At 42.8% G+C, this 27,391-nt stretch overlaps 1 protein-coding gene across 1 annotated transcript in view; it reads left to right on the top strand.

Annotated features, from left to right (window-relative positions):
* The window catches only part of LOC117213152 (titin), a 58,957-nt gene that overhangs the window by 11,771 nt on the left and 19,795 nt on the right, over positions 1-27,391 (top strand). Inside the window, exon 2 of the mRNA XM_033458503.1 lies at positions 21,808-21,911. Coding sequence (XP_033314394.1) covers positions 21,830-21,911 — 82 coding nt within the window. The 5' untranslated portion in view covers positions 21,808-21,829. The remainder of the gene's footprint in view (positions 1-21,807; positions 21,912-27,391) is intronic.

Below are 27,391 nucleotides of genomic sequence, written 5' to 3'. Positions count from 1 at the left end.
GATATCGTGGCATGCAGCAGATACAAATTCCCCGTGAATCGATGGAACTTTACCGTTGATGAAACGCACGCGAGGAGAAAGAGCGTCGGCCGATTTAATCGAGTTTAGAATGAAAAGAAAAAAGGAAAGGAGGAATGGAAAAAAATGGCAAGGCAGCCCCTAACATCTCGAAGCTGAAGCAGATATAAACGCGATCTCGGGCGAGAACTAATCTCCAATGGTAATCGGCCGGTGCTAACGGTAAATTTTCTAACCGGTGCTTAGTTTCTGCTTTAACGCTATTAGCTGATCTCGTAGAGCGATCCAAGAGACTGATTTCGAAGTATGGAGGCCTTAAGAGACTTTTCTGAACACGCTCGACCGTATTTCGCCGACATTATGTACTTCCTTCTTCGAATTGCTAACTGACATTTTTATCATCTCGTACGAACGAGTGAGATTGAGACAATCGATAGATATCGAAATATTTTAAATTAACCTGTCTATCGCTGAACAGAATCGATCCAAGTTTCATTTTTACTGGAAAAAATAATTACGGTATTGTTCACTGTCTTTTTATTTTAATTTAAAACCTAATTATTTTGAAGCCTGGAAGTCAAACGAATGGCAATTAAGTAGACGAAATAAGGCTTAAAATTTACTCAATATTTGCTTTCCATTTTCATCGTTCTTTACTTTAGCCTCTTGTTGTTTCATCTTTTTGTCGTTTATAATTTCTTCGCTGATTTCTTATTATCCATATTTAATGAATCATTTTAAGATCCAAGTACCTTTGGAGTAACTTTGGTTTCTATCATCATCGTTCTTTAATCTTGTCTTTTGTCCTTTACACTTTTCATGGTCAATGTGATTTCTTCGCGAATATTTTTATTGCTTATCTTTAACCACTTATTTATTCTGCGGTTGTATCCCGTATTCATCCTATTTCGTCACGAGAAGAGGAGAAAATGGAGCGGAACCGTGACACATAGGAAATCCCCGTGATCAGTACACGTAGGTGATTGGTACATGTTGGCCGATCTTCGTATGCTCGTCTATACCCTACCCATTACTTCCTACGATTGTTGTCAGAATTTTCGCACGATTATTTGCGCGGGAGAAACGAGAAAAACTCGCTGGCAATGGGCTAATTGGAAATTATGTAACTGTCGGTACACGCTTGCCCGACCATGTTCTATTTTCTATAAATCCAATGAAACCGTTATCCGATGGGACGATATTCCTTTTATGCTGCAAAAAGAGGCAACTCTCGATGCAAACTATATAAACTAATCGGTATGACATTTTTCTCATAAGAGTGAAATTTCGCTCCTTTATAGAAGGTTAAAATTCCAATTGCTAGTTTCATGCACAGGTAAAAGATAGATGGAATTGCTACAACAAGTTTCGTAAACGAATAACGATCTGCAGTTATAAATGATTAATATGAAGCAACGTTGATCTCGCGTCACCACTTTCACCAGTTGTCACTCTGAAATATAGATCAACTTGAGTAACCATATATATCGTTCGACGAATCCACGAAATATCGATGTGTAAGTAATAAGGGGAGAGAGAGAGAGAAACTGTCGCGTAGGACTCGTATCGTGGCGGACAATCAACCCACATCTTCGTCCCGGTTCGAAGGCAACCGGTCGTGATCCATGGGGAAATCGATTCCTACCTACCGACTTATTATTAGTCGTACGACCTTGGCTCTCGAGGACCTCTTTCAGATCGCCATCGTCGTCACGTACTCGATCCACGATTCTACGAAAGTGTCGCCCGATGCTCGTGCAGCTCCTTTGCCTCGTACACATGGCGATAATGTATCCAGCCCAGAGTCCGGATCATTCGTCTTCGACCGAAGGGATGATCTCGGTGTACCAGTTTCATCTTCTTCTCCTTCTTCTCATTCTTCTTCTTCTTCTTCTCTCTTCATTGGAATGGTTGCCTGGCCGCTATGCTGGTTCATCTCGAAGGGAGAAGAAACTGTCGCTTAACGAGCGCAACGCGAGGTACGATCGTTAATCGTCCGGCATTCGCATATACGCAAAAGTCACCCATGAAGAATGAACTGTGGAACCCGTAGGCCACTTCGGTATCTACACATCTTGATGACCGAACTATCACGGTCATGGCCGCGTCTGACCGCCATTCTGAGATTAATAACGTCGAATCGACTCCCTTTCGTTCGCGTCTTCGATAACTCTTCTTCTCGATGCTGTTCTCCGTGGGCCACTAGGAGCCGAAGTCCATCCACCTTCGTCCTCCTCTCACCAAGAAAACACGCGCTGAGTATAGTATAGAAACGATGGATGGAGAAAGGTCGAAGGGAATGAGCGAAAGAAGGCGGAGGGAGCATTAAGCTGGTAGAACACGGCCTTACCCTGATGAAGATCATTTGTAGAGATTCGTAATAAGATAGTAGCAGAATATGCTTCGTCTTGGTCGTTTTATTCGAACCAGCTAGTGCCACATTTCCTTTCCTCCCTTCGAATCTATTATACAGCGGTTTTTTCTTTTCCCTGGCTTTTCTTCGTAAGCTTTCCTTTCGATTCACTGCACACCTTTGCTTTTCTCGTCCTATCTGGCTTTCTTACGCTCTCGTCGTAAATCAACCATAGACGACGAGGGAGGAATCGATATTAAAGCGTAAATTCATATGGTTTCGATGAAATATCGAGATGAAACTTCTCGCCGGCCTCGTAAAGCCCCGATTGAGTAGAATCGATAAGGATTCGAGAGCAAAGAATCGAATAGGAAACTATAGGATTTGGTAGGCGCTTCTTAGAAATAATTTTCTCATTCATACAATACCACGATATCCGGCTGGTAGAAATTTCGAAGGAAGAAATCACGCGGCGAGGAAGATATTATTACAGCCCGGCGTCGCTTAAAGCATTACCTCTGCCGGTATCTTAAATCGGGTCGAAGGTTCGCCGTAAAACTTAATTACTATCGCCCCGGAACAGGCGTACCCTCTCTCTAGGGTCAAGCAATAAAGGAGTGGAAGAGAAAATACAGAGTATCGTACCACGATACCATTTATAAACGTATCGATTACCAGGCTTGATTGTCTAACGACCGCGACCCGTTTCGTGGGTGTCCTCGTGAAGCGACGATTATCATTCTTTCAAGGCTGACGCGTCGACAGTCGACAGGTTTTGTCTTCGCGTTGAACCTGTCCCCGAAGGTGGGCTCCGATCAAGGGGGACACGAATCGACGACGAAGATCGTATCTGGTTCTCTTACACGGGGTAAGACAACCACGCTACGGACCTATAACGTTGGGTGGCTGTTCGTGGTTCGCGCGATTCGTATCCGGTTCACCGTCTCCAACATTATTTCCCGTGAGTCTTGTCCCCAGGCCCTGCAGAGAAGTCGATCTTCACCGGTCCGGTACACGGTGTTGCCTGCGCTCTTCACGACGAGCGAGTAACCTTTCATTCCGTGGTGTTGGTTGCTTGGTAAACGGAGAGGAGGGGACGCGAGGGTGGCCCTGCACCTGGGCCACGGGGACACAACAGTGTCCCGCTGTGTGGCTCGTGCACGAGCCTACCGTTCTGTGCTTCTCTCTTTATAGTCCACTAACACCTCCGGTTGCCTCGTTCAAGTACACCGACAGGCATTATTCTGATCGTGCGCGGCCTATCTTCTCTCTGACGGTATATATATGCCGTTCCCTAGTCAGCCTTCTTCTCGCCGTAACAATGAGGCGTCTGGCGCGTTTACATACTCCTCACGGCAGGAATTCCTTGCTACGACTCCTGGAAATCACAGAGACACTGTTATACGTCAGCTGATGATTCTGCTACCGTTTTCGAATTCGATCGTTGTATCGTGTGCATTATCATTGATTCTTCCGTTTTAAGATTTGACGAAGTGTTAAGAGATAGTAAGATTTATGTAGGGTTTGATAGATGATTTTGTAGAATTGAATATAGAATTTGAATATAAAAATCGCCGGGAAAGAGCGCGATAGATTATATTTCTTATCTTCTATAGCTTAGCGATGTTGAAGAACCAAGTTCACATTATGAAAAGTATATTTCTATACTCGATATTCACGTTACAGATGAACTTTTGTCGCTCTTTTGGATAATTTCAAAATATTAATTGTCGTAACAATATCTTGTCCTAGATTCGTTTATCTTTGTGTTTATCGCTAATTTTGAAAATTCTAACGAAAGTCTAAAAATCTCTGAAACAACTTTCTTAGTTCGTGATACGCAGAGTATATTCACCGCAGACTCTTTTATTCCATGCGGCCATAAAAAATATTTACTTCTTATGAAATACAAGTAGGAATATCCGTCGGATCGTTCCAGCCAACCGGATGTACGAATATTGATCATCAAGCACTCCGCCATTCTATTTATAGAGGGCCACCGGAACAACGTTCCCGTTGGCCAGTTCGTACACGAGAGCTCGTCGATCTTCTCGTTTTCTTTGCGTGTCACTGACAACGCATCGCGCCGGCATAAGCTTCGTTACAGAACGCGCGCCGGTGAAAATTATTCCAGCCAGCCGGATGCGCGTATATTAATCACAACGCTGAGCCCGTCGTGCCTTTCAACAAGGGGGAGAAAGCTCACACCTGGACCACGAGGACAATGGCGAGCAAACGCGGTTGTGGCTCGTGCTCCAATCCCATACACATGTACCTTTTCCGCGTCTTTCTCCTTTGTACATCGCCGACTGGTCCCACATAGATCAGAAAATCGTTTATCGAGTTAGTTAAACCCCATTTTCCATTCCCTGCCCATCACCCGGGGATAAGTGAATCATTTCCCTTGGCACATGCCTCGTTACATCTGATTTACATACTCCCCTAGTTTACATGTTTTACATACGCGGAATCTATTTACGGCTACTTGTAACAATATTCGAAAATTTTTAATGAAGTTCGTTCGGAGCAAAACCTTGTTAGAATTTCGAAACGAAGGTGGAATGATTCTATTTGAAATATGGAACTTTTCGCGTACAGGCTACCATATTTGGAATGTATAGAATAGAAATTGATTTAGCTTCGAGAATTCTTATCACCTTCGACTTTCTGATGCATTTATAATATATATTACGGAAAGAAAGGAAAGAAAAATAGTAGTTGGCGTTCTAGATGACGGCAAAACTCGGCTAGTCACGTTCGATTCCGCGAAATCTCATGTACATTCGACGTAGCCACTTCCTAGGAGTGCAAGCTCTTCCAACGATCGTTCTATACTTCCTTGTACTGGTTTCCTAGTCGGGATGTCGCGTCGATCTGAAAACCTTGTACAAGAAGGTCCGGCGATCGTGACTCGCTAAGGGATCGGGCACGTTACATCGGTAAAGCTCGACACAGGTGCGCATGCCTGTTCCAGGGAGGACAGGATCACCGTTTCTTTCACTCTTATCCCGTCCCCTTTCTATCCAGTCATTAAGGTTCCTTCACCCCGACCTTACGAGGAATCACTAGACGAATGTGATGGTCTGTCTGTCCGAACGCGTGGCTGGATCAGACATCCTGTCATTTCCACGTTCGTTTCCTACGTCGATGATCATATCAAGCGTGATATTACCTTAGGACACGGTAACTTTAGCAACGAAATTGAAATACATTGTCCTGAAGACCGAGTAGATTTCGTTTAGAAGGTAACCCCGGAAAGAAGGAATAAAAGACTAACAGACCTACCTAACGACCAAGAGGTATTGATTAATCAACTTTATAGTCTCTCGCAAGATTCCATGACTACAGCACGTAGGTATGGCAAAACAATTGTACAATTTATAGATAAAATTTTATACCTGCCAGAATCTCCGACTCTTTGTCCATATTTCGTTTTCGTTTCAACAAATAAAAGTTTCAATGTTTTAAGAAGAACTATACTATAAAATTGGGAAAAGGAATCAGCAATGCTCCTCAAATCCTTCATATGTTTCTCATATTCAAGAAATAGTTCAACGATCATAGAACACGAAAGGGTTGGAAATATCTCATAGGAAGTTAACAATCTGTTGAATTGTATAACGAATCTCCAAAATCGAAGGAAACATACATAAAAACCCTTCGCGATATGCAAAATTCCACAAGCTCGATGTTCGCGCGTTCGCCATCAAAATACCAGAGCATCAGGTGTCGCGGCTATTGATTCCCGTTGTTTGCAGAGTTGGATAATTGAAACACGGGGATTAATTGTGCCGGCCGAGCGAGACAATCCCAATATTAGCTTCCGCATCCACGCTAATCCAGATTAAGCAAATCCTATATGCAAAGGGGTATCTCTACACAATACATGCGTGCATACCTTGGCAACTTCGTCATAGCAATCTGCATACAACAACCTCTAAAGTGAAGTTTCGTGGCCGTTGTGTCGTGGCCGTGCATTCCCACGGCGAAGACAAACGCCGTGTCGAAAGCATCGGGCAAAAGATGCGTAAAGCCTTGTTTACTCTCAACATTGTCTCGCTAAGTGGCACGGTGTCTTGAACTTGGATATGTTCGTCTCGAAGGCAGTCACGTCGGCGACGAAACGCATGGAACGCCGCGCCCAAAGCAAACTCGGTATTTCAGGCTTTCCACGTAAACGCAGGGCAAACAGTGCGGCGATGCAGCAAGTTCGAGGGTTTCCCGATGTGCAAACACGGGTTGAAGAACGAAGTTAAAGTCACGTTCGATCCTTTCTTCGTTCATCGGAGGAACCCGTGGGGGCACGCCTCCATTATTATTCTAATTATTCCCTGTTTGAATACGCGATGCCTACGCCCGCTGTTATTTGCATCGAATCCCGTCTCGCCCCTGGACATACGTTCGCGTATCGAGTACGCCTCTAATTAGAGAGTAGCTCGACACACAACCGCCGCGTCCGAGACCGAGGCATCGGTACTTTGGGGGGAACGGTACTTTGAAACAGTATCGAGGTCCTCGTAATGTCAGCCCTGCACTCTGTAATCTCTCGAAAAACGCGAGGACGGTCCTTCCAAGTCGGTTGCCGACCATTCTCCGAGCTTTGCCATCGATATCTCTATCCGAGCAGCCTGCATGGTGAACGTGGTATTACGGATGAGAATATTACAATGTTCTTCCAAGCTCGATGAACATTGCAGGGTTTATCTGGCGGAGAGATTGGAAAGAATTGTGGCTGTAGAAAGTCAGCTTCGTTTTCCAGCAATTTGCGCTTACAGTACTCGTCGACGGGGGTAGAAAATATCTACTGAACATAGTGTAAAATCAATCCTTGTGATAAAAATCATAAAAATTTCTACAACAACCTGTGTACGACTAAATGCTTATACGAAGCAGAATTGTCTTCTTATTGCTACAATTCCTTTATTTCATCACAATACACTCGATATCCTTCAATCTCTTTATCGTAAATCTCGCGTTACTCAAACTCATTTTATAAGGAAACCTAGCAAACTTTCATTTGCGTATTTTTGTTCTAGAAGAAGATCAAAGTCATTTTAGTAGCTGTCCTCTAATTATTTCGAGCGTTATGTTTCACGTTATCCAAAAGAATCCAAATCAAACAGTCCACGAGTTGTTCGCCAGTTTCCGTGTTGCGTCAGCAGATATTTGCAATTATCCGTTTATTTCGCTTCGCGCACCCTCTTTCGTATCTCCCTGACTCGGAGGTGAAGCCAAAGGCGTCAAGAGACTCTCGACGCCCTGCTGTTGTACTTACTACCTAGCGCAAGCAACGACCAATCGACATTCCAGAATAGAAGGATGGTATGCTTTTCTCGACGGATAAGTCCCGAGAGCTCGGATTTGTCATCCTCTTCGAGGCTGTACCAACGTAGTCAGCCATCCTAACGTAAATCTTGCGTCGGCCCTCTGAGACGCATCGATTTAACAGCGAGAGAGCAATCGAGGATGTTACGCAACGAATCAACGTCGACGCGAATCCAATCGAGCCAGAGAAGATACAGAAACGATCCTCGGAATACAACCATTGCAGTTGTCGAGTTTGTTTTGGAACGAAGTAGCATGTCATGGAGAAAGATTGCTTCTGATCGTTATATCGCTACGTTCTCGTCGGTCGTCGCATTAAGCAACTTTTTATCGCGCGGAACGGGGTAAAGAAATATTGTGTTACGCTTTGGTAGTTACACCGTGCATAGCAGTTAGAAAAAAAATTAATCAGAGTCGAGGCTGAACGATGCAAGGTGTCAAACTATTAGCTTTTTTGTCACGGTCGAGTAAAAAGTTTGCTTAATATACCTGTCGATCGTATAATCTCTTCCGTATATTAAATCATCACTCGCCAATATCACAGACCACTATCCGCTATATTTAGTCGTTAGAAATCTTTTTCTGTTGCCACGAACATAGAACACGGATATTAACGTTCGCCTGAAACATGAGTTACCTATGAGGATAATAGTCGCAACAAACTGTAATCGCGAGCATAACGCCGGCAGGATTAATTGACAAGACATCTCCTTCGCGATACCATTTGCCTCTGAATAACCGTAACATATTGCCCATCAAGTAACGTTCTACAGTCTTCAAGGATCAGAGACGACAGGCTGCAATTGAACCACGTAGAAAAGCCCGTCAGAATGGCATTCCACATTCTTCTCGCCGTGAACATCGGCTATATGCTATTTCTGTCAAACGTTGCGGCCCAGCCGTGCAAGTCTAAGACACGCCATTACACGCGCTGCCGCAAGAGGATCAGCGGCATCTTAGAGACGCTTAAAGGATGAGAAACACGGATACCGCTAGTTTGCATAATAATTAATCACCGGAGCTCCTCATAACGGACAATTTCCGGCGCTCCCTGGATCGTAACTGGCCGCATCTGCCAATAATAGCAAAGGAAGAGAGGGAATACTTGATAACGGAAGAACGCGGTTCAAGTTGTCGAAGAGCGAGGAAAGAGCCTAGATAACTCACGAGGATTTTTCAACGAACGATCCAACTCTTAGTCCCATTACTTTACCGCATCGATTATTCAGACGAGGATCAGATCCCATTTGCATGGACGACGTTACCCTGTCGTTCGATTAGGGCTTTAGGTTGGAGCATTATCCCCAAAGAAAGTTAAGATAGCGGAGAAAGGACGTGAAACATTACGTAACGCTGAACGAGATTAGCCTGGTGATGGCATTGCGTTCGCATTACACTCGCCGAACGTAAGGAATGGCTTAAATGGCGTTATATCTAAATCCATACGACAATACTCAGGGGAGATATAATGACATTGAGAACCAGGAGAGACGAGAGTTGATCCCCTGCATATTTTTCCATCCAAACTGGATTCCTTAGAGATTTCGCGGCTAGCTTTTATAGAGATCGTGGAATAATCTCCCATCGTTGTAGAACAACGACGATTTCCCCTACTTCCAATATATTTCGGACTAACGCAAAAATATTCGCAGGGGGAGCAAGATATACTTGAACGTTCACATTTAAATGCGACATTTTAGTATCCATCGCATCACTTTAAATTCCGCTATAGACACTTCGTATTCAGCTTCGGAATATCAAGTATTCGTCTGTTATGAATTTATAGTGGCAATAAATGCTTTGAGAAGCGAAATGAATTTGCCATGAAAAGCAAACATTGCCAATTCTCAATCATAATCGAACGATATGAGATCGTTGCCACTTTTCAACTTTTCGTTGACACTGTACAGTTTAATTGCTTTCGATCTTTAGCAATTGAATTGGTCACAGTTGCAAAATTAAGATAATATCGTATCGTTTGTTTGCATCGAAACTTGAGAAAAATCACTCGCATCGACGTGAACAAATGCGTAAATCGTTACGTTCATTATAGCGCTGCGAATCTATCGCCATGAAATCGCTTCAACGTAAATATTTTACATTCGTCCAAGAGGTCCCTTAGGAATGAAAGAAACGATCGCGTGAAAAATTGCTCTCGGTGGCAGAAAAGCTGTTTGCAGATAAAAACTGGACTATCGTCTCTACCATGTTATATCACCCACGGGAATAGACCTTGCCCCTGTCAACTAATTTCCTCGAAATCCAGCTACGATCAGAATCCATTATGAGAGCGGTGCTACCGCGATTGGATCATTAGGGACAGGACACAGACCACGTAGCAACAAAAAATTTTAATCGAGAACGGACCAGAGGAGAAGGATTCGCGAGCTGCTCCTCTAAATCACGTGCCTTTCCAGGAACCTATCGATTCATTGGCCATCCAAGGGACCATTATCGCGAAACACGTCCTGAATTATGCACTACAGATACCGGCCAGTGGATTCGCTTCAAGATGCGCCTGGTTAAGGGAGGGGAGGTTGTAATTGATGGGCTCTAATGGACTGAAGATTACAACGTGGTGTGTTTTAATTACCGCGATCACAGTGTACCTTCCTGTTATTACGCGATCTGATCGGCTGCGGCGCGTTCGAAACGCCCTGATCTTTCCGATCACAGGGTTAAAGAGGAACAGAGAAATAATGAGGAAGGGCGCGCGTCCAGCTCAAACAGAGCAAAAGAGATCATGAAAAAGGAAGAAAGAGAAAGAGAACGTAGGGAGAGACTTGGATGAGCATTCCTGTCCATGATCGCGATCGCGACACAGGGCTACACATCTGCCACCAATCATCTTCCTCGCCGATTACCTAGCCCCGATTAGCCCTCCCTCGCTCGATACCTCTTCTCTATACGTGGATCGTTGCCACTTTAATTTCGTGCAAATTGCCTCTTTGATCGGCTCTCCCGATCAGTGTTTCAATGCTATTTACTTACGTAGCTCTAATATCGCGCCTCGTATTATGCGGACCACGCGCAACTTGACAAAAAAATGTCCATAATTGGATTACTAGTCCTTTAGGAGGGAGGAGCCGGTAGAGAAATATATCGTAAAAAGTGGTAACCGAAGGAAAAGGGAAGACAGGATGGAGAGGAGACGTCAACCAGAGAGTCGCGGGAACCTGTTTTTCCACGGCTTTGCTTCACTTTGTGGTAAAATTAATTTTACAATTACCAGCGTCTCGGATCGTAGTCATCCGGGAAACGGCTCGAGGGGGAAATCTAAAATTACAGGGAGAGGCACGATCGACCGACCGGGGAAGAATCCTCTGAAATTACGACAAGACGTTGCGCGAATAAAGCGGAGCGCGTTCGCGGATGCGTGCCACGAGATCCCGGGAGAACTGCAACGCAATAGACACTGGCGTAACAGCAGCAACAACAACAACGGCACACGGACAAGGGGCCGCAGCCACTTATGGATTATCCGTGAAGAAGTCGTTGCATTCCCTAGCCGGGGCCGTATACGAACGGGCGTTGTTCGTGTTTACACGAGCTCTGGGCACTTCTCGCGCCGGAAACTCAGACAGCTCGGTGAGTTTGCCCCGTCCAGGCTGCCACCACGAAGGATGGAGAGGCATCTCGCATGGGAACGTGAAAGACGCCTGTGGAAAAAGGCTCTCGTCAAACAAAGAAGGGACCCTCGCTTTTATCGCGGCTTCTAAATTCCCTCTCTCTTCGGTGGTTTCGCCTCTCTGTGTTCTTCGTTATACACGCTACGTAGAACGATACACAGATAGAGAAGTGGAAAGCTGACAGGGTGACTAACGACGAATGACGGGGAAGAGGAAGCTGAGTCAAAGGAACTCTGTCGATAACGAAGCTCGGGCAAAGGAAAAGGATGAAAAGTGTGTTCGTGGCAGAGACGTTAACGGATTGTACAAACGCCAGACCAAAAAGCAGGAAGTCTTCGCCGAAAGGGGAAGACAGGGACTACGAAGGAGAAATTAGATAAGGAGCGACTTCCGCTATAAAAAAAAGACGAGCTGCGAACGGAAAAAGAAAATAACACGAGTCTTGAGAGAACATCGCGATAGACGAAACGGAAATTGTTTCGTCGTTTTGCATGAATTTTACCACGATCTCTGCCGAGGGAAAACACGACTTTCAAGAAGATGGAATCGTAAACGAGGAAGAAGAATAACGTCTGGCGTTGAAGATGGGATTAGGCCTTTATTACTTTTTCCAGATATATAAGGGAGATATACGGAGGCAGGATGCGAAGAATGCGAGTAACTTACGGCCGAGTTATGTGTGCGCGGTAATAATATCAACTTAATTGTACGCTGGCGTAAAGTTGTTTCGCATAGCAACTTCGTGCTGCGTTCGTATATAACGATAAAACTTTGCGATCCTTACAGGAACGGTGACTTCCTAGATCTTTCAGGTACACCGTGTTAAATTCTTTCGGTATTTTTTTTTTTTTCTATGATATAACGTTCATATATGAATAATTAATTAAGCATACAGAACAGTGAGAATTATAGCGGTGTGATCGTTCCATCCTAATGTGTAGCCTTTAAACTGAAACATTTTCTCGCAATTAGTGAGTAATTTAGCACACATTTTAGTAACAACATACGACAGAATAGTATGTTTCTTATGCAGTATTCATTGATAGCATATTGATCGTGATACTGATCAATATCTTCTTTATTATGGTATTCGCTGACCTCTATAATTGGAGTTGTTCCCTACTCAACAAAAACGTATCTGTAAAACTTCAATTTTCAAACACTCGTTGCCTCCATGATCCTTCGTTACGCTCAATCTTCTCCGACATGGAACATAAATGTCAATCGATTTGTTCGTCTCGTTACCTCGTGCGCTTCACCAGAAACATATCCGCTAGTTAAGTCGAAATTCCTCATCAATTCGGTTCAATTTTCGTAATCTTCCTCTTCGCGCAGGCAGCGTTCCGCTCGAGCAACTCCGGTCTAGCGTAATACAAGAACACGTACGCCGAAATAATTTCCCTTTCGTTTAACGAAAATGAACGCGCGGTGAGTGAGCGTATCTGCGCGCGCCTCTTAACGCGTATCCATTTTACGATGCGCGGCGTGTACCACCGGCAAATTGCTCAAATTTAATAATCACAGTAATGAATGTACACCGCGGCTTAAATAATAACAGTAACATTACAGTACGAAAAGAAGTATTTCGATGCATCGCGTTAAACGTGAGCGTAGCCGCGCGTTCCGTGACGAGGCATCACAGGGGATGAATCGAGAGATGGGAGAGGAGAGAAAAAGAGAGATACCTATCGAGGTTGCAGGCATCCAGCCCCGATGCGATCTTTCGACAAGATATTATAATACCAGGGGAATCGCCGCATCTTGCGGTAATACTCGTTATTACGTGCTGCTGAGCGATCGAACGATCGATCGACACAGAGGGGACGTTTCAATCGCGACGCACAACTCCATAGGATGGGCAAGATAAATGGGGAGGGGGGACTTTGAATAGCCTGATGCGCTCCTCCAAGACTCTCTTACGACATGCTCCAATGGTTTCGCGTCGTCTTCGAAAAACGGAATGATAGTAGTTCGAGGTTATTACGTCGAAAACGATTAGACTGTCCGACCAGTGAAGGAATCTTCCCGTGCCTCGATTCGCGTATCCTGCAACGAATCCATTCTACTCGTTTCGTGTTCGATATCGATTGGTAATTTGGTGATGAAATGTCTTTTTTCTACTTAAACGATGTTATCCGAAAGACTACTGAATTGATATTACACGGTATCCAAAATTACTTGATTCGTATGATTTGTTCAAAGTATATTTTTTGGGACTTACGTAGTTAAAGTGGAAAAATTCTTGAAATATTCCTAGAAACGAAAATACTTATCTGAAAATGTATTATTAACATCGATAAAAACAGACGATGTTATTTGCCTTAAAAATTTACATCCAAAACGTATAATTATCAAGAATCCTAAGGGTAAGGAACGCTAATGGACCAGGTAATCTTTTCTTCATCGTGGTTTATAGGGTCTCGCATTACTAGACGGTTACGTAGCCAAAATTCTGCGAAATTCGCACAACGAAGTTCCATGGAACCGATAAATTTCTGGAAGTCCATGGCGAGATAGAAGATGGGGAAAAACCCGGGAGGGTGGAATAAAAAAATGCGAAAAAGGAGTAGAACCGGTTGATCGGTCGGGGCGAATTCCTAAGAATCACCGAGTGAAACGCGATTTGCCGGTGCGAACGAACCAAATATGGCCGAAGAAGGGTAGCGACGAGAGCCTCGCAACAACCTCGTCGTGGATTCAGGTGAAGACGAGGAGTCGGCAGGCTTATCCTCGACCCCACGTAATTCTAGCTCAGGTAGATCTATAAATAGAGGCCCGTGTACATGATGCCGACCTGTTGCTCGAGCACCCTCGTGTGAACGTCGAGGCCCTGAGTAATCGAACCCCGTTGTTCCGAGAGTGCCTTCTCCGACCGTGCCGCTGCCGCCTCACGTTCCATCGTTTCATCGTGCCCAAAAGCACTCGCCGCTTCGAGAGGTCATTAGGCGTAATGAATACCCGATAGCCCCTTAACCCGCAATATAATCGCCTCGCGGAGCTCTAAACACGGCCAAGCCGAAGCTTGCCTCCGCTCTTAGCCACAGCTTAGCCCCGTGCTAATGATTTCTCCGGCGTAATATCCGCCGTACGGATATCGTGCTTTGCTGAACCTTTCTGCGAGGAACCCGCGTTCTCAGACTGACTTTTCTTCGTTGCGTGCAATTTGTGCCGTTTCATGCCAGCAGTCGGATGATTCTACGTTTTACAATAACGTTGATGAATCGGACGGACGATCTCGTCGCTTGATGCTTCTTTGTGTCGGAGAGACCAGTCGTATATTCATCGATGATGGAAAATTGAATATTACGCGAACTTTGAGAGGCACATAGCCAATGTAATATCCTTTACGTGGGGATCGGACGATCAGTGGTACGCAGAAGCCACTGCTAGCTACGAATCCTCGTTTGTATCGAACAGCAAGGGCCGTACGCAGCTCCCTGCAGTGTACGGCTCCTTTCGAGTTCAGATTGCCCGCCGATGATCGCGTAACGAGCCGCTCGCCGTCAACCTGTCGAGAAGCCTCCGGGACCAGTCTGCAACTGTTCAGTACTCGCGGCATGCGGAAACGAGATGGCTTGCAGGGGTGAGACGAGACAGGGAATTTTCTCCAGACCAAACCTTCCTCCTAAACACGCGACAAGTAACAGGAACGAAATGAACGGAGATCGCTGCAAAAAGGGAATTTTCATAATTAATAGCGCAAATAACACCCGCGAATAGGGAAGATTAGAGGCGTCTATTGGAAGAGTCCAGTGCTAATGCCTGGTGCAGAGTCCCTGCTAATGGTAGCAGAGTCACGGAAGTTTACAGTATACCTGACAATTTACATAACGTCATTTACTAGCTTCGACTTGACCGAGTGTTCACCTTCACGCCCTCAAAGAGAAATAGAGAAAGACAGATCCCTGATCTTTGAACCCGTTTGCGCCCATAAACTGAAACGTGCAGATCACGACGCAGCCGCTTTTGCATTCGGTCCACTCCCGGTTACCGGCTCGACCAGGATTCTTGTATCAGATACAGCGGCACGGAGCTTGTTGCCTGCTTCTTTGAAACTTCCTCCGGTATTAGCCATAAAATTACTTTTTCCTAGCGACCACGTTAAACCTCGTGTCTCTTTAACCTTTGGCCGCGATGTGCAGTGAACCTTGAAAAATTAATTTGTAATGTTAGCTTTGTCTCGTACGGTACTCTTGTATGGTTTAGAATTATAATATTTTCGAGCTGTGTATGTCCACAGATTATTTTGTCTATATATACACTACCGTTATTCTAAGATCTTTTAATGGATGTTTGAGCTTTTACGCATTTTAAATTAACACGCATGACAGCGAATGGATAGATTATTAACCTGTATTTGACGCTGTCGTTTAGACGATTCGATTCAGAATTCGCATTTAATCCTCAACAGCTAAAAAATTGCGAGAATTTCAAATTAGACAATTCTGTAACGTGTAGAACTTGTTGCTTACCATTTTTATCAAATATTGCTGCATTGAAAAATGAAAAAACGATAGAGGCGAAATCTAAGAAACCTATTGAAAGCCAGAAATAGCATACTACGTAATTTCCTATTTTATTTTCGTTCATAAACCGAGAATACCAGAACTGGCTCCAAACTCTTGTACCTTGCAAATAACCATTTGTCAAGAGACATAATAATCTCGACTATGGTTTGATTAATGTGGGAAGCACACATGATTCGAACAGGTTCCCAAGGACACTTTATAGCCAAAGCAGGACAACCAGTTACCGCGTAGGATTCGAGATAACCGACGAGCCTGGCCTGTCAATTATCGAGCTTTTGGACGTCGAATCATCATGTTGTCCCTCTAAGAAGATGAAGCATCGTTTCAACGGGCCAGTCTGCCTTTTAGGAGAGGCGGACAGGTCCGTTAGTCATTGCTCGATCGGCCCGATACTCATTCAGGGTATTACCATGTCGGAAGTAAGAACCTCGTATCGTGTCACCGTGCCACGTCCACTTCTTCCAGCACTTTATACGAAATATCACCGTTATGCGCACACTACCGATAACAAGTTAACAAAAATAACCCATTCTAACCAAGTCATCACGATTAAAAAAAACTTCGGTAGCCATAAAACAGGAATGGACAAAAGTAAAGAGAAGCTCTTCTGGTTCTCGAAAAATTATCGAACGTAAATTATTGAAAACGTTTCAATTAATAGATAAGAACGGTAAGGAACGTTTTATCGCGCGCTTCTCGAACTGGGACCAGTTCCAATGTCGCGATCTCGCTCGTTGCACGCATGCGAGTCCATTTGCATAACATACAACGCATACAACATAACGAAATCGAATTAACTGTACGTGTAAACGATGCCGTATTTGATCTGATTTGTTGTCATATTCCGAAATCTATGATCTCTGAATTTCATGAGGTATTAAGGTTATGCTCGTTGCCGATTGTAATCGAGGAAGTTGACTTAGGTCAAATTAATTGTGAGTTATAAGTTCAAGCGTGAACCAATGTGATCTTGAACAATTCACTCAATTAAATTACTGATTGAAGAATCTTGCTGTGTTCGTACAAGAAAACATTTCTATATTCGCATTTGTTCGCTATTGCTGGTGTACAGAATGGTGAATATTTAATGTCTTTTATTAGATTCTGCTCAAAGTTACAATATCCGCGTGTTAAGACTGTGACGATCTTCGAGTTACAAAAAGACAACTTTTGGCAACATATTCCGCTCTATTGTTCACGGTTTCGGAACTTCTGTCGGAGAACGATACCTTTCCAGAACAAAAAAGATCACTTTTGCTTCCAAAATTAAAACTATCCAAAAATAATTGACGAAATTTTACGCAACGTATGGATCAATGTGCAATACCTTAATTAACACTCGACTAAATTTAATAAATGATACGCGTGTTATAAAATCAAACTTCAGAGATGATATTTCCTATGCACGAACCTAATATAACGCAGACTTAGAGTCAGACCGCATGATCTCAATCTCACGGCCTGGAACGTCGGAAATCGTGCGGAGGTCCAGTCTTTACCTAATCACGATACATCGTCGAGTATCAACGGCTAACCGGGACACGGGTTCCGTGGTGGAAACTTCGCCCACGGTCTCCGCACCGGAGGGGATACGAACAGTTTGTTCCCAGGTGAAGGTAATCATATTCCGCGTTCCACGGTAATGGTGAACGAACGCAGCCTCCGGGCTCTAACGGAACCTCTGGCACCAGGCACCCCATTTCACCGGACCTGTGGGTGCATCTACCTGCACCTTATACTCAAACCAAACTCCTATGTTGTTGCAATTATCGCGCGAACAGCTGTTATCCGGGATAGAGGAGATCATTCCTTGATCGTTATCAGCCTGTTGTTTCTAACTGCGGTTTCTAACTGTCCTCTCCGTGCCCTCTCGATCTACTTCTAAATTTCCTGGTTAGCCTCAAATTTATCTGTACTTGGGCGCCTTATCGAACCACAGTTTCTATCAGCTCGATAAGAGAATTCTCCTACTTTAGAAGAGCATTTATTGCTCTTACTATCGACACTCTACTTATTATCGAATTTGAATTAGCGTAATGAATACGCTTTTTATACGGAAGTGATATAATCTTATTGTTTGCTGTATCAGTAAATGCTGTATGTGTCAGTAAATTACAGCGAACAATATGTTACTTACGAGGAGCACGAACTTCAAAATTCCATTTTTGAATCATAAGAAATTATTGTAACATTAAAATCTGGCACATTCACAAGAGACTAATTATACAGCTAACGATGCGTTATTTAGAAACAACAAAAAATGTAATGAAAGAAAATTTCAAACTCCTAATGAGGAGCTCCCGTATGGAGCTCCATTCAATAATGTTCCACATATAGTGAATGACTTCTTAAAGAACCTGATCTAGTGATCCTAATTCGAATAATTGCCCATGACTCGCTAATTCCATCAGCGATCCTATTTAAAAAATCACTTGCTTCTCACTATTGGAACGTGATTACGCTTATTTAGTTGTCAGGTACTCATCTGTATCCGTATCGCTTCGTGAAATCGGGTTTTCGGTTGCAGCACGGCCGTATCGAGAGCGTAAGTGAAATTAGTCGCGGTTCGGCGAGTGTGGCTGCAACCGGGTCCTGCAAGAAGGAAAGTAACGCGACTCGCGACGAATGAGGGTGAATCGACGCGAATGTCGATCTTACGACGAAAGGGAAGTAGACAAGACAGTGGGGAAAAAGGGGAACGATGCTATGAAAGAGAAAGAACGATCGGCCGGTGAAACGAGGTGTGCGCTCGCATTTTCATTCACGACGTGTCATCGTGTGGGCGTGCCGTTTCTAGCCTGCTAGAGCGTAACGGCGTCTACCTTGTCGTCTGTGTTAACAAACATACGAGCACGTTTAGCTAAGAATGCGATAATAGGACAATGGGACGTGAATTCATTGAATTTCGAAGAAAATAGGCGCGAGTAGAAAGTGGCGGCCCTTTTAATTTTACGGAATTTCGGTGGTTAGCATACATATCGTTGCGACGTGTCAAACAATTCCTCCTTTTCTTTGTGTACGCGTACGCCGAAGGGTTGTAAGCATTACTGAAATAATTTGTATGATCCCTGCTTTCACGCTTCTGTCAATCGATTATTCATTGAAAATCCGATAGCCAAATTTCTGCGTCAACTACAAAACTGTATAATATTAACATATTCACGATTCAACAAAATCTATAAATATTTACATATAACATTCATAAGAATCAATTATTGAGTTTCTCATAACGTTATTAAAATGTTGATGCTCATTTAGAGAAAGGTAGAGTAAAGAGTACACTGAACCACATATGGGTCAACGGACTATGCACTTGTTAAAGAAGTTCTGTCACAATACATTTGTCCAACTGTTGAATTTTCATCGACAACCACTCAATACAAACCGCAAAAGCCTAACCCCCTTCCACTTCAACACTCGACAGTGCGTCTGCATTTATTCACCGATGAATACTTCGGCAAGGGATCGAGACGCTCGTCAATGCATGTTCATACCCATTCACCGAATTCCTTGGTTCAATGGGCCGTATCCTGAATACGCAATGACACGCAGCTTTTGCCGGCTCGTGAGGAACCAGGATTTTCGCATCTAGCCTCTGACGGTTGACTCCCTCGGTCGTTCGTTGCATATGCAAGGGAAAAAAAAGATTAGAGGAAATCCATCCAGCAACGACGAGGATTCATTACGATACTTGCAAGATGTAATTTACAGCGTCGTTAACGAGCAGGCACGAGCTTAGGTGTCACGAGTCGCGTTCCTTCCTCGCTTCCATCCTTTATTTTTCTCTGTCTCGCTCGTTCGATCAACAATGAAATTCCAGCGGAGGGAGTACGTAGACGACGAGAAAAGATGAAGTCGAAGACTTAAAAAGAGAAACTACCCACGCTCTTTTATCTCGGTGGCCCTTTGTATTAAGCCGCTGTCGCAACTGGTATGCGCCGGCTTCACCAAAGTCCACCTTCTCTTCCTGTCAATTCTTCCTTTTGTTCCTTCTCTCTTGCTTCGTTCTCCCTTCGATCCCTCTCTCTTTTCCTCTTTTTTCTCTCTTTAAATGGTTAGTCCTGTGAAACGCGTTCCTAACATACGTAATTCGTTCTTCATGCCGGCTCTTATCACATTCGTCGTTCGTTGACTCCGGATGATGAAATACTGAATCTTCTCTGACCTCTTGCTAAATCTTCGCAATTAATTCGCAATGTAAATTTTTATAGATTATTCAGCTACGATATTATCGATTTCGTATCTTTATTTTTGTATCTTTCGCAGCGCAAAGATCTGCAAAACACATCAAACGAGTTCCAATATTTCGTTAACATATTCTTCGATTCCAGTATATCGTTAAATTCTCATCTTTATCCTTGAATTTGTTAAACTTTAACCAGTTAACAGTATGTAAATTGTTCAAAACTTATGTTTTACCCAAACGCATAAATTTGGTCAGACTTTTGCTGAATATTATGCGAATCTCAACAGCTCCACGACAAATTCTTCGACTTTAGTACATCACCGGATCTTCATCTTTAATTTCAAATTTGATATTTTTCTCGTAAAATTTTTCCATTATCTACGTCATCTCTAACGAAATTCAAGCAATTAAAATTCATACGAAACACTGTACTACGTCATTCGGACACCCAAGTACTATATCTTCTACAATTTCTTATTTTTTTATTGAATCGATTTTGATTTCAATGCACTCCCGATTTTTCATGGTTATCCTTGAACTTGCCCTTGAATTTCACAAGAAATTCCTGCACACATCACCGTGAAAAGACAGCCGGAAATCACGCGAATCCAAACACGCATTCCCACGCACCCACATCTCGTAAATTCACGCCCCACGTACACACGTGAAAGGGACTTGGTATTTAGTAATGTGAATCGGTTTCACTGGCAACATACAAGTCGTTCCTCGTGTTCGTGAATTTTCACGTCTCGGCTGACACCGAAATACGCGTGCTTATTCATCCGTCAGCCTGATCTGCATACCACGCCGATGTATCGCGAGAACTAGCCGGTCGAAGTGCGAAGGTATGCGATTGGCTCGCTTCCAAGCACGTCCAGCTGTCACTGGACGACAGTTACACTAGAATGCCACGTGACAGGATAAATATGACCTTAACATTCAGCGGAGAAAAACGAACAATGGCTTATTACATTTGGCTGTTGGTACACGGTCGAGTTCATAAGAACGAAGAAACGCGATCGACCAATGTGCCAAGGTATAATACTTCTAACCGACGTCTGTTTACGGAAATCGCTCTTCACTGAATGCTTGAAAGAAATTGGAAGAATGACAGCATCTTCTTTATAGACATGCCGTGAAAAGAAATGTTTAAGGATGTTGAGTAATCCATTGGTTCGAACAGTAGTACACGTACACTTTTGGATTGTGTAATGCGAGAAAATAATGGTCTTTAAATATCATAAATTTGAGAAATTCATGAATGTACTAATTCTTTACTTTCTAATATTCATAGTTTTCCCTGTTTTTTTAATTCTATATTATTTACGTGTGCTTTGTGATAACTCTCTATAATTTTGAATGTAAGTCATACAATTTATGAAATAATTATTTTATGCTTATATATAGAATAAAGATTGTGGCATTTTTAGCTGTATATTTTATCAGATATATAGTAAACTTTCAAACGTAATAAATTTATATTCTAAAGAATAAAAAAAATTCAATGAAATAAAAATAATAAAAATAATATATAAAATAATAGCAATAAAAAAGAAATGAAAGAAAAATTTCTTCGTTCGAATTAAAACAATCAAACTTTATAGAAAAATATATTCAACTTTCGTTATATATTTTCGAATTAAACTTAAGTTTCAAACTTATGCTTCGTAGTATAAAGAATATCAAAAAGAATAAGAAACGTTATTCAAGAAGTTAAACACCCGAATAGAACAGATGTAGCTAACAATACTTCTTTCGTGGTTTCAGGAAACGGAAAAAGACTGCCGACATGTCGGCCTTGAACGCCGGGCCTTGTCGACCCGGGATTATACTCTGCTTGGCTGTTCTACTGGCATCGCAATCCAATTCTGGTAAGTTTTTGAGCGAATCCACTAGGAAAATTTTTTCACAAAAGAACCCACTCGCTCCACAAGACTTTTATCTTCCCTTCCGTCTTGCTTCAACCAACTGCATGTACACGCTCAACGCGTCGGAACGTAACTCATTTGGCGGGGAACAAGTGTACGTGAGATGACACGAAAAGGAAGTCCTCACGAGGAAGAACGCTGACTTTCTTCGATCAGACTTTCCATTCTTCACGCGTTCATTTAAAAAGATAGAATAATATCGGTAATACGCGATTATACGATTACGGTGATTTTTTGATTAAAAATTGTATTAACGTCACTATAAAAATTTTTAGATATCGTAAGAAAAGCGTACAAATAGCAGTTCTGAGAATAGCTGCTTCTAAAGAAAAACATTACAGTTGCACTATATTTGGATCATAATGAGTTAAAAAAATTCAATAAATAATTGTTACTTATTATTTACGTTACAATTATTTATATAAAAAATAGTAATAAAGGTAGTATTAACATAAAATTAAAAAAATACTATCCGACAAAGCGATCTATCCAGATAACCAAACTAAACACCTTCTGATAAATTTTCAAGGCACATCGGATAAATAACATTGTCGAAAAACAACAAGATACAAAAGAAAAGTTTCTCACGGTTGAATTTTGCCCAACATTCAACTTACACAAACACGCAAGGATAGAATTAATTCTTCGTCGACCATCAGCCCGATCGAATCTCTCCTTAATCTTCTTTTTCCAAACCACCGCTATGACTAACCCAACCAGGCAATCTCTGAATGAACAAGCCAGGCTCCGCCAGGACATCGAACCTATCTTTGTCCTCCCTTTCCCTTCGAGGAGAGAATAGTCTTACCTCATAATGCTCACCTCTGGCATCAGGCAAGTCGAGGGCCCCAGGGTGCTTTCCCATGGACCTGGCACACCATATTCGTTCTTCGACGGCACTCGGGTCGTCCCAGTGCGGCCACTCTTCTCCATCACAAGAGCCATGCTTTCTTCGGGGATATCGTATACGTTCTCTTCCGTTTACGTCAAGCCGGTTTCGAATTACGTATATACGCAGACTATCCCTGACCGCGCCTGCTATTCACGGTCAACGATAGATCGAACGTGGTCGACTGACAGATTCGATCGGGGACCGATTAGTCATCTCTGCCCTGTGGCCATGATGCCGTTGCTGCATCAGAAATCATTTCAAAAGGCAAGCAGGCAGAGACCACTTTCACCTGCATCAGGGTTACGTCACGTGAAACTCAAGGTCAAGTTCGTAGGAAAATACACAGTGTTACGTCGGTAAATTTATCTACTTCATTTGGCCCTGTACCAATGTTGAATTAAAATTGGTTCAGATTAATGGTTGGAGAAATAAATCGATTTTATTTGCTATCTTTTTTCGTTATTCGCGTACTCAATGCTAAATCTATAGAGGCCTGTTTCAATGAACGATCAAATGCTGACAATCTGATTTTGACAATCTTCGTATCTCTTAGTTTGCTAGATTACTCGTTTCGCTGATATTCCAGATCAATTACTACATTTTTTATAAGGTCATTGTTGGGTGATTACCTAGTCATCAATAAGATAGGCAATATACTCAAGATTGTTTCTTCTAAAAATTAGTCTAAGATCATACAACCGAGTTAATTACACTGTGTTCAAGAGCTAGACAGCTAAGATCACAATCTCGTCGACTAAAACACAAAATCCGTGGTAAGAAAGTCAGTAGAGAGAGTACTCTAAGAGCTGTTAATCCTCGAAATTATACCCGGACAAAATTATTACATAATTGAATTATGTATGTTCTGTACTATTATATCCAACACTATTACAAAGAGAGATATAAACTCGAACCTGTAATATCTGTGTGCGTCAGAATCTTCTATTTCTTCCGTGTTTGATCAATTTTAATTTCACTGACAAACAACTATCGGAATACAGAATTAACATTCGTCACTTCCTGAATTGGATCTCTGTTACGTCGATTTTCATTCTGTGCATTCAACTACCTTAATAGACACCTGTATCGAATTCTAATCAAGCGCATCGCACTTGATTCAGAATTTCTATTAACCTTCTCACAAGGGTTGTTGCAACATCTGATCAATCGATACATCTTCCGGTTTCACTCGAACGGTAAAAACGGATGGTAAAAAAATACGAACAACCGCGATCACTTGCTGGATCTTAGTCATCCTTCCCGCGATCCATCAACGCCACGATTCAGCATCGATCCTGTTTCCCGTCGCAACGCGTAGCCATCGGGAATCATTCTCGGAACAGCGTGTTACCTCGAACGCAGCGACGTGCAAAAACGTTGCATCGTCAATGAGAACTCATTAGAGATGCAACGTTTTTGCCTCGAACCTGCCACTCCTCCACCCCGCCGACAATTGGCTGGTTCGACGAACAGCAGGTGTGGACAAATGGTCGTGGGGAGCGATTGAATTCCCCACGACTCCGTACATTTCTCTCTCTCTCTCTTTCTCTCCCTCTGTTTCTCTTTCCTCTCGCGATTCTTCCTTTTTTCAACTAGATCACTGGGTGATCCTGTCCCTCGTGCGCACCTATCGTCGCCGTTTTTGCCACAGCTTCCCTTTCGAGCGAGCGAGCATCCATCGAGATCGACGCGTTCTTCGATCCAATTCGATCCAACCAGCCGACGTGGTTTTCTTCCATCAAATCGGCGCGTTTGAGGGGCGTTTGCATTCGAGAAAAAGGTCGATATTCTCGACGTATCGCCATCACCATGAAACGTTCCTTTGACAAAAAGCCACGAGTTTCGTTAACTCCTGGTTGGCCTCGGATATTCAAAGAAATATTCTTGTCTTTCCATTCCGATCGACAATTTCGTTGAAATTATCCCCATCCTCGAGGGATTCGCCTCGATCGTTTCAAAACGAGACCGCGTGGAAAGACATTTTGTACGTATCTCGAGTAGCAAATAAGAAAAAGTTTGAATTCAATGAACCGAATCCAGTTCCCAGTGTAATTCATCGACCGCACGAGTAAGCCGTGATCATCGATCCTCGATCGATTCGACGTCTCTGATTGACGACGCGTTGGACGAGCGAGCTCGAAAAAAAGTTGACAGGAAAGTGATATCCGTGTCGTAACTGGGAACGAGATTTCGAAATCCTCGCGGAAACGATCTGTGGAACGTGGAGGAGGGAAGAAGAGAAAAATGCGTGTCGTTGCTACACAGCTGCACGAATAGCGGTTCCTGTACTTGCCTGCATTCACGTGATGCTGTGAATTCTGGTCAAACCTGTAGGTCCCGAAGAGATGGCTTCACGGATGTCACTGACCGCGTACCTCACCACGTTGCCCACTTACGGTCCATGTCGCCGCACCTGACCCTCGTTCCATATTTATGCCTTAATGCCGGCCAAAGTGTCGTTATCTTCGAGTATCACTCAACCATCGGACCATGCACGACTTCTCTTCGACAGCTCTCGAACCATTCGTCCGACGTTTCCTGAAAATATTATCGAATAATTTAGTTGCTTCAGCGAATGCGACGTCATTCTTGGAATGTCTGTTACGTGAAAGAGTTATCTCATCGTAATGTTAGCGTAATTGCTCGATTTTTTAGTTTGCTAGATTTTTTAGATTTCTTCAGTTCTATCGATAAATAGAAAATTCCTTGGTTATGGTTTTAAGTTTGGTAGTTAACTTGTAATAGGAATGAGATAAGTTAAAAGGATAGAAGAAATTGAACCACAATTTGGTATTAAAAGAAATCTCAAGGTTTCTTTCGTTTAACTCTCACGGTGTAACAAAAAGATAACTGTGAACGACTACGGAATTAACAAGGGGAATGCAAAATCTTCAAACTTTACACATTACTAGATTTCCATTCTATTTATAAAAATACTGCATTGCAAGGATAGATAATTAATATACTTCATGTTTGTATTATTTTTAATTTTATTATTCACTCCTGTAATAAATAATCGAAGTTATTATTTTCGTTCCGTTGAGTTACTTAAACTCATAATTCAGTCTCAGAGTGCGACAGATAAAAATGAAATTTACTTAACATCGATTCATCTGTACAAACGTCTAACAGTAATAACTTTCCGGCTAATAATAACAAAATCGATTTTACATCCTTGCCGTTGGACACGGATATCTTTAATTAAAATCAGAGTAATTTCAAGACTCTTGGTCTTGGTCGTGTACATTTGCCAGACAAATAACACGCCGGTATCAAACATTCTCGGGCAAACACATTCGGTTTATTTGCCTCCTGAGGAGGGTCTCGGCGCCTGTTTGAGGATACATCTATCTTTCCTCGTTATCGCGGTAATTAATTGCTACCCTACTGTCTAGCAGCAAGTATTCGAATCTTAAACGCGATTCGAAATACCGAGAGAAAAGGAAAAGGTTTTGAGGTTGTTCGCGCGTTTCAAACGGCGAATTCGAACGTCACTTAAAATTCGGGACGTGTAAAAGAGCGGTAAAGTAAACGTAGCGGTCAACCGTCATTAACAAGAGTACACGCACGCTGCGCTTGTACAAACACTCCTGCATAATTAGCTGGTTTTCCAAACGCCTTATTTTTCTTCTGGTACACGAGGGTTACATAATCCTTGTCGAGAATTCGTTGCCCCGGCAAAGAAAAGGGCATCGATCTGAATTAACCGTAGAAAGACCAGTTAAGGTATGTTGACCTATTAACGTTGGGATTTCTTCGGAATAACCACAACAATTAATCATTTTATTATAGAAATTTCAGTCGATTCACAACGGTGCATGTTTTAGGATTCCAATTCCCATAAAATAAAAAGTTAAAAGCATTTATATGTTGTATCTGGTAGCAGAGGTGCGAGGAATCTTGACGATAAAGTACCGCTCATAGTAAATTCTTCATTTTATTACACTGTTAAAAAGCCAACAACTGAGTGATTCTCACGAAGCTGAGTGATGTTTTATTTAAAATAATTGCATGTGATTCTTTGACGATTATTCCAACGGTATAAAAAGCAAACTTTAGTATTTCTGGCGTTAAAAACATCCGCCTACCGCGATAATTTCATTCCAATTACTATTTTCATTACCGCCATGAAAACTCTGTAACAACATAGCTCCAAGGTTTCTATATACCGTTCCCTATACACCCTCTCTATCGCGCCAGAGCATCGTCCCAACAAACGTTTACTTTCCTCTACTCTATTTGCGAACCACGGCTCCTTATCGTTGTCGTTTACGATCATCGTCACGGGCGTGAAAACACATTTCAAGACGGAAGTAACTCCTAAACGGGGAACAAGAACAAATGATGGAACAGCCCGGTTTTACTATACCGGTCCGAAGGATCCTCTTGGAAACTGGCAGGACTGAGAAAAGGGTTCCTTGTGACTGGTACGTCCTAACAGGTTCCCATATTTTCCGTCTTCGTTCATTCCTTCGCTTGATTCTCCTTTTATCCTCCTCAGCTCCTTTCTTCGCTACCTTACCGGAGGTGA

Source organism: Bombus bifarius, unplaced genomic scaffold (genome assembly GCF_011952205.1).
Source record: "Bombus bifarius isolate JDL3187 unplaced genomic scaffold, Bbif_JDL3187 scf7180000008504, whole genome shotgun sequence".
NCBI classification, from domain to species: domain Eukaryota; kingdom Metazoa; phylum Arthropoda; class Insecta; order Hymenoptera; family Apidae; genus Bombus; species Bombus bifarius.
The sequence above is the reverse complement of the archived record's forward strand: the minus strand, read 5'-3'. Positions and strand labels throughout refer to the sequence as shown.